Source organism: Gymnogyps californianus, chromosome 25 (assembly GCF_018139145.2).
Source record: "Gymnogyps californianus isolate 813 chromosome 25, ASM1813914v2, whole genome shotgun sequence".
NCBI lineage: Eukaryota > Metazoa > Chordata > Aves > Accipitriformes > Cathartidae > Gymnogyps > Gymnogyps californianus.
Genome location: NC_059495.1, coordinates 493,882 through 502,599, shown reverse-complemented (window position 1 = coordinate 502,599; position 8,718 = coordinate 493,882). Strand labels below are relative to the sequence as shown.

Sequence of the window (8,718 nt, the reverse complement as noted above, 5' to 3'; positions counted from 1 at the left end):
GCCGGACCCGTGAGCTGACTCTGGGGTTTACAAGACTCGCTTGCTTATTGCTGCTGCTGCTGCTGCTGCTGCTTCAATTAGAATTTAGCTGGCAGCTTTGGCGATGTGAAAAGCCGCGCTGATATCGGTAACGGGAGTAAAAGCCTGTTTGTGTCCCACCAGGGTGGGTCGCAAACTGTGCAGCACCTCCAGAGCCTCTCGTCATGTAGGTAGCCACGTGCGTAGCCATGTATGTAGCCATACGTGACAAAGCTTGCAAAGGCAAATCTCTGCTGTTTTAACGCCCCAGAAGCTGAGGGGCTAGCTGCACCTCTGTCATCGCCCACTCTTTCTGTTTTTCATGAATTAATGTATTAATGGATTTTTTAATGTGGCCAAGTAAAAGTGGCGAGATGCATTTCTTTGAAAAGCAAATGGGTTCTGCTGGCGTGCTCGCGTCGCCCGGCGCTCGCACGGCCTAATGTCGGGGCGCGTCGTACCGTGGGTGCTTCTCCCCATCTGTCAGAGCGTGAACCCACCGCCACGGGCCCCGTCCTAAAACACCAAAGTCCCAAAAAGGTTCAACGAGCACGTAAATACTCCCATTAAATTGACGTGGCTCCTCGTGCACGCCAAGTAAAGCTCGTACAGCGTTTAGAGAGCTTTTAACCCATTCACTCGCGCTGCCGAGGGCGCGATGGAAATATCAGGCACCGTAAATGGAACTGAAAAGGGGGAAAAAGGAGGAAATTGTTCAGCGGTTAACGGTGAGAGGGGACGTCCAGCCACGCTTCCACCTTCCAACAGAGCTCGCAGGGCTGCTGCCAGCGCTTTCACCCGCGTCGGAGGAGAAACCCCGTCGGGCGGGAGGCTGCAGCCTTTCCCAGCCGGTCTGGCTCACCCACTGGTGCCCAGGGATTTTTTCGCGGCGAGCACCCAGGCGTCTCCCTCTAGTGGCATCTGCTCCCATCCCGGCTGGGTGCTGCCGAGAGCCGGTTTCTCAGGAGTAACAGGGAAGGCAGCGTTGCGAGGGCTCCCCGATTCCTCCCCTCGTCCCCACGAGTCGCCTCGGCGCTCAGCCCCGCTGCGTTTGTGCGATTGAAGCAAACGCCCACGCCTCTCGCGAACTGACGAGCTGGCAGGGGACGGCTTCACTCGCCGCGGCGGCTCTGGGCCAGCGCTTCGGGCCCTTCCCCACTGGTGTTCCCATGCGCGGGGAGCTTAACGTTCGTAAAGCTCTGCAGCACCTTCTCCTTCGGAGCCGCGACGCTGAAGTAATTGCTAGGGCAGCAAGCACCGGGGACGCGCAGACGCAGAAGGATTCGATTACTTCCGTGGTTTTGTCCGGTAATGGGTAATACGTTTCAGTTTTTCAGTCTTGACGCTCGTGCCACTGATTTCTGGGATATCGCAGTTGTCCCTGCTGCACACGCGTCTACCCACTCTACTGCGTGACTTGCACGTACCTGTTCACTATCGAGTTACGTCACGGTTTCTGTTCTTAAACGTTTTAAGAAAGTTTCTAAAACGGAATGTTTTAAGCACGTTTCTAAAACGGAATGTTTTGCACGTTTTAAACGGAATGTTTTAAGCACGTTTCTAAAACGGAATGTTTTAAGCACGTTTCTAAAACGGAATGTTTTAAGCACGTTTCTAAAACAGAATGTTTAAGCATGCTTTCGTTTTAACTGCAACGTCCTGAAAAGCGCTGCTGAACAGAGAGCGCTACCCGCAGAGAGAAGTTCAGGCCCCTCTCCCGACACACGTTCCTTTTCTACTTGGCTTTTCCCGGACTGCGCGCCTAAAAAGTAGTAACGCTTTCTCCGTAAACCTGACCCACGGGCCAGTTTAGGTCACGGAAGCAGCTTTTCGTTATTTCCTGTTCTTGCGAGCGTGTGGTGAAAACGGGAATCGTTACCGGCTGGACACTTTCACGGCGACTATTAAAGGCCGATGCAGCCACCGCATCAACGCCCACCGTCCCAACCCGCGGCACTTTAGTTTTTGTGTGGAAGACACACCACCTCGGAACTGCAGGCAAGCTCGGCGACTTGAATTGCAGCCCCTCAGCCGGGGAGAGAGGAGAGAGGGCCGTGCTCTGACGCCAGCACCTAGTGCTCGCTGGGCCACGCTTACTGAGGGGCAAGCTCAGCCCATTTCTGAACCGGAGGGGTCGCACCGAAGGCCTGTCTCGTTAGCCAGGCGCACGCACCGCGACCCCGAAAGGAAAATCCTTTCCCAGAGCGTTTGCTCTTCGCAGAGCTACGAGAGGCTGGTTCGCCTAGCAGCTTACGGCGAGCGCAAAAGCGAAGGCTGTATGAAAACACCCGTCTTTCAACAGAACTGTTTTTATTGTGTAGTGAAAGACCGCATCTAAAACCAGACGAAGACGAGTATCAAACAGCGTGTTTTACCTAGTACGTACAAACAAAGACGCTGCTGAGGCTCGAGTGTGTCGATTCCTTGCTCGAACAGAAAAGAAGCAGTGACTCAGGCTTCCATCTGCATTTTAACAGCCGTTAAGAAACAAGGTCGCTGAAGGGTGCAGCTTCTCGAGAGACTGGCAAACAGAAAAGAACCAGCAGAGACGCATCTAGTACGCGCTACGGGACGGCACGGCAAGAGGAGAGATCAGCTGGCGGTTTTATCGCTTTCTCCGTTCTCTATTAGTTTCCTTTTCTTTTCATCCGTTTTCCTCTTGAAGATGCTATCTCTGTAGAACTGAAGTTCTTTGATGCTTTCCCTGATGTCATCGAGCGCTCTGAAAGAGAATTAAGGAAGGTTTCAGAACGCCTGCACGCATCTTCAGCTGCATCTGGATGCTAACGCTTCTGAAAACTTCCAGCCTGTAAGAAATCAACCCGGGATGTGCACAGACCGCGCATCTGTCAGAAACAAAACCAACCCTCGCTAGTCTCAGGGACGTGCAAAGCAATAAAAGTCCACCGGCGCCGACAGGCCGGGGAGTAACATACAGCTTTATTAGTTTATGTCACCACGGGACGCAGAAGCTCCTGAAAGCCAACAGGTTCGACAGCTTCGGCTATTAAAAGCGATTCAATCCGAGACACCAGAGGCGAGGGCTCCGGAGAGCTGCTTTCAGCTCCCGCCTTGGCCAGTTTTGCCTGCTCAGACGGTCAGGCCCGTACAGCAGCAGCAATCTTACCGCGCCTTTCTGCGGCGCGGCACAGCGACCACAGCGTGGTTGCGATCGAGACCTCTGCGACAGCCACCCCCTTCTCTGTTTGTACCAGAGCCGCCTCTCCGGCCTAGCCCGGCCACGTCGGAGCGGAGAGGTAAAGGCTCGGTGACTCCTTTTCACCGCCGCTTAGGACAGCCGTAGCTCTAAGTACCGAACAGCACCCACAAGAAGTCCACCGCAGACCCTGCAACGCGCAGGTGTCCTGCGCTTTTTCCTACGTTTAGCCCGCGCAGGTGGAAGAGCAAAACAGATGCGCTCACTGTGCATACGGCACGCGGTATGTATGGACTTATCAAAGCCTACGGATCCCACAGGACCCGCTGTCTCCTCCGTTCGGAAGAACTAGAAAACGTGGCTCTCTAGAAATAGGTGCGCAGAATCTTCTCTTCCAAACCCCGCGGCAACTGGCGACTTTTAGGGGTGCCTCAGCCGCTGGCAGGAGCATAACTCAAAATTAAACCCTTCCACAGGAAGGAGAATGAGCTCTCTGACACATTCCGAACTCGGGAAATAGCCAGGAACAGAACTCTCATCGCCCCGTTTGCAGCCTTCCAATTTTAGTGTCTCTGTGAACAACTCTGCCCAAAACAAGGACAGACCCGTAAAACCCGCTGTTCCGCTACTGTTTTCGTGTGATTTCTCACTGCGATGGCTAAGAAGCAACAGATGTATCTACGTTGCCAAACAAGCATCTTGGCTTGAACAGTAAACAGAGTGAATCAGAACAGAGAAGGAAACTTCTGATTCTCTGTGTTTTAATAACCCCTCTCCCTACACTAACCAGGCTTCAGACGGGAGAACGCAAACGTACGACGGGGAGCAGAAGCACGCAGCCTCCGCCGTCGTCTGCAGCGTGCCTGGAATCCAAAGGAAGCTCCATACTCTGCTCGTGAAGAGCGCGGTTCCTGCGTGACAAGCCCTGCTCTGTTACAGACAGAAGCAGAAACCTCACCTGTGAGAAGCCGCCTTCTTTGGTGCAAACTCGTATTCTTCTGGATACCAGCGTCTGTAAGCGGAAAAAAGCGCCACTTAAAAAGGGAAATCAGGATTCAAAAACATGTCCGGTGGCTGCTGCAGCTTTGTTACAGTCGGTGAAAGAACCGCCGTTTCACTGGCACCCGGAGAAGCCACGACCCCGCGAGGCAACGTGCTGCAAAAACTCCAGAGCACGCCGCTCAGGGAGTCCTCCACGGCTCGCTCTGCGCGTCCGCCCGAACAGAGCACAGGGAAGAACGAGGCGGCGGCAGGCAGCCCTCGCCCAGCAGCCTTTAACCTCGTTTCAGAAGAGCGCGCGGTAGCCCCGCTTAACAGCCTTCCCTAGATTATCTTTCGTCAGGACTACTTAATTCGGGGAACGCTTACCTGCAAAGCTCTTTGACAGTGCTCACGTCAATGATCCTGTAATGAAGATGCCTCATGAACTGAGGCATGTATTTGTCAAGGAATTTCTTATCTGCATGAACAGAGTTGCCTACAAAGACACAAACCAAGATGTTTCTTCAAAGACGTTACAAAGCTGCTACGAACGACACCTAAACGAGGAGCAGGCTAAGCGAGCTGGGGAAAGATCATAGGGGATGAAAAGCTATTCACGAGCAGCTCGTTTATCCCATTTTCTAGTAAATATGATCGTAAAGGTCTGTCAGATTTTCCTTGCAGGATCACACGTTGCGGTTTAGATACGTAATCCCTCTATTAATTCTTCAGTTACTACTCCTACAATTTCTGTCACACAGGTAAATACCAAGGTATTATGCAAGCATCGGATTTTCCGCCAAGCGCAAACGGGCATTGGCATTAATTTCACTTAGCACCCGTCCCAAGACGGTACGTGAACGTCCTGAACGTGGTTCCCGGCGGCAGCAGGACGTTGGCAGATTCCTACGCGGCGTTCGGCTCGATACCCAGCAAGGAAGTTCCAGACGCCGCTGGGTTTGCTGCTCAGATTTTACGGTCGCAGATGGCCGGCGGCAGTTAAGTTGCCCGCCCCGATTAGAACCGCACACGGAAACATTAATGCAAAAAAAAACCCCTGAAGTTTCCCACAGGAGTGACACGCGGTATTTGCGTTAGGGAACCTGCAGAACGGACGATGCCATTACTGAACCTCTCCTGGCTAAACCGGTTTGGATTTGCGTGCTAGATCTCAGCCTAGAAAACTTAAAGCATCCCCCCCGCCACGTGCATCAGCGGGCCTTTCGGCACCCAGCCGGGAGCTGCAGGAGGGACGATACTGTTATTATTAAGAAAGAACATACTTTACCTGCGAGAGGACAGAGACCCGGGGGCGTCTGTTGCCGTACGAAGGACAGAAACTCATACTCTGCTTGCTGCAACGAAATTTTACTCTCCTTCACAGCCTTAGTAAGGCCAGACTGCAAAAAAAAGAGCCGTAAATCAGAAATACGCTCCCATGAGAGACTTCCAGAAATGCTCAACAGCAAAAGGCCAGCCCTTCAAGTGCTGTTTGTCCCCCAGCGTGCCCAGAAGTACCACCTGCACGCCGTGTTTCAATATTCCGGGTCATCCCCTTGCCTTTACTCTCTCCAGGTATCTCCGCAAGCAGGCCCGACTGAGGGGCAGGGCGCCGCTCGGGAAGTAAAAACCAACACAAGTAAAGGCGATCGCAGCGTAGTCCTAACAACGCTGACGTTCCTGCGGTCTGTGGGTTTTGGGGTTGGTTTTTTTTCCCTTTCCCAGTTGCTCTACTTTACAGGGAGTCTTCTCAATTACCGAGACATCACGCAAGCCTCGTTTATACACCCATCCGTACGTGATCCAGGAGAGCATTACATTTCCCTCCGTTTCAGGAGAGGCATTCGCCTCCCCAGCACAGAGCGGTAGGTATAAACAACCAGAAATCATCAGGATCCTGGCTTCAGTGTTTATCAAGATTCCTATAAATCAGAAAAGTTCCTTCCTTCTTTTTTTTCCAATAGTTAAATGTCAAATCTGCTCCAAGTGCTCTCAGTGATTTATTTCCATCTGGCTACGCTATATATTTCCACGACTGTGCCGCAAAAATCTACTTGACAGATCCAAGTGGTGGTTAAAAAATTCATTATGTGGCTGCATTTTCATCTATATTCTAATTGCTTCTCTTTTCTTAGTCAATTAAAAATAAGTAGCTCCTCAGGAGCAGCGATAACGTATGCTACCATCTTCAATTCACTCGTGAACCGAAGCCGAGCTTGAGTCCTCAACTGGAGAAGGGCAAAAGCACCCATCACGGTAAATTAATATTCATTTCCCAAACTCTGGCTAATCCTTCCCGGGGAGAGCGAGATGCCGAAGGGGGGAGGAGGGGAGGGGTTACGGGTGTCTTAAAACTTCAGCCCTTAATTGAAAACTAACTTGAATTTCAATTTATAATCAGGGATCGGAAAATCCATTCGCCTTCTCGCTACTGGCAAGGAGGAAGCTCTCTTCGGTGGCTGCAAGAACTAAAAGAAAATCTCTTGCCACAAAAGTTAAGCTTTCGGCGAAACAATACGCTAGGCTTACAGCACCGAGGGGACAGGCAGAAATAACAATCCAGTGTTTACAGTAAACGGGCCTGTTTTATTCCACAAGTACCTACATTCGCAGCGATAGGTTTGCATTTTGTCAGCTCTGGACTATTCTACACCGATCCTGTGCCTGTTCTTAGTCAGGACTTCAAGCCGCATCTTCCCCTCCTCTGTCGGAATTACGCTTTGAAGTATTTTACACAACATGGAACGGGCTTCACCGGGAGGGGCTGTCAGAGTCCCTCCACCCCGGCCTACAGCCGTGGCTCCGGCAGAGGCAAGCCACGGCCGACAGCTCCGTGAGCAGACCGGGCAGCCGAACCCGACTTCTTACCCTCAGGCCGAGAGGCACGACGCTGAGCCTCCGCCTTTGAAGACGGGAACCAGCGGCACACGTCCGAGCGAGGGATCCCGTTCCCAGGCGCCTGTCTCACCCTGCCCGCGGCCCTCCCCTGCGCTGCTGCTCCAGCCGTCTCAGGGGACCGCTGGCTAGCCGCCGGCCTTTGCCGATGCTTCTGGCTCTCAAGTCAGAAAGTAGCTCCTGGCACTATTCGAACTCACTAAAAACCCGGCTACAAAGCGCAGGCCGCTTGGGGCAACCTTCCGGCTGAGATACGGGATGAAGGCCAAAGACGCCCGAACGCAACTCGCAGCCGTGCCACGCGTGACTTGCGAGGCCTCGGGCAAAACGTTACGCATCGGCTCCTCGGTACAAAGTAAGGACGATACTTACTGTCTCCCGTTCTGTATCTCCTCTGATTGCAAACCGTTCAGCACAGGAGGTGTCCCTTTTTAGGTGACTGTACTGCAACTAGTAATTCTGAATTATACGTCATTCTCACCGTCGCAAAGAAAGAGAAACTGTCGCGCGACTGCTCTAGCAGGGTTACCTTCCCGTGATGCTCCTTGCACCACTCGGACATGCTATCCAGCAGCTCGTCGGGCTGATTAATAATCAGGTTCGGGCCCTGCCGGGAAGAGAAAAAGACGAAGGTGGTGAAAACCAGTTTAGCATCGGGCAGCTACAGCCTCGAGACGCAACGCTGCCAGGCGCAGCGACCCGGCGACTTCGGCGGGTGGGCGAGCGAAGTCGCGGCGGGGAGGCCGCGAAGCGGCGGCTCAGGCCCGCACACGTCACGCACGCGTCACGCACACGTCACGCACGCGTCACGCACGCGTCCCCGCGCTCTCCCCTCGGCCCTAAGCGCCCGCAGCAGGTTGGCACAACGCGGCCAAAGCGGGGGCTACCCCAAGGCGGCGAGGGCCGGCGACCAGCACCTATTTTTTTCTTTTTTTTCCATCTTCCCCTGGAAGCAGAGGCGTCCCGCCGGGAGCACCCGAGCGGGCCCAGGCGGGCCGGGCCCCGGGGTGGCGGGCGGGCGGGCAGGGCCGGGATGCCCGCAGGGCCCCGGGGGTAGAACCCGGCGCCTCCTCCTCACCTCGGCCAGGACGTTGAGGTCGGAGTCGGTGATGAGGCAGGCCATCTCCAGGATCTGGTCCTTCTCCACGTCCAGGCCCGTCATCTGCCACGGAGGGGAGCGGCACCGTCAGCGCGGCGGCGGCGGCGGCCCGCCCGCGACCCCCCCCCCCTTCCTCTCCCTCCCTCGCCTCGCCTCCCCTCCCCCGCCCGCGCCCCCCGCACCTCCAGATCCACCCAGACCATCCGCTGGCCCATGCCGCCGCCGGCCATGCCCGCCGCCCGCCGCCGGCCCCGCCACAGCCGCCCGCCGCAGCTCCGCAGGCGACCCAGGCCAGCGCGGCTGCCGCCCAGCATCGCCGCCAAGGCCGCAAAGCGACGACGCCGCACTACAACTCCCGGCAGCCCCCGCGCGGCGCCGGCCCGGCAGGCGGGGGCGGGCGGGAGGGCGCGGGGGTTGCTGGGAGATGTAGTCCCGGCGGTGCTGGGAGCGCCGAGGCCGGCGGGGAGGGAAAGCGGAAGCCCGGATAAAACCGGAGAGCTCCAGGGAATGCCCCGGTCCCGTTCCCCGGCCAGCGGCTCCGGTTAGACGGAGCCAGCGTCGCTCCCCG

The 8,718-nt window shown here is 55.2% G+C and overlaps 1 protein-coding gene across 1 annotated transcript; it reads right to left on the bottom strand.

Moving 5' to 3' along the window:
- Positions 1-2,317: 2,317 nt before the first annotated feature.
- Positions 2,318-8,464, bottom strand: REXO2 (RNA exonuclease 2). The gene is made up of 7 exons (XM_050910824.1): positions 8,333-8,464; positions 8,130-8,213; positions 7,581-7,658; positions 5,445-5,556; positions 4,544-4,652; positions 4,134-4,187; positions 2,318-2,740 (listed from the first exon to the last, which is right to left on the bottom strand). Exons 1-7 carry the CDS (start codon positions 8,462-8,464, stop codon positions 2,611-2,613), a joined length of 699 nt encoding a protein of 232 aa, XP_050766781.1. The 3' UTR covers positions 2,318-2,610.
- Positions 8,465-8,718: the final 254 nt, after the last annotated feature.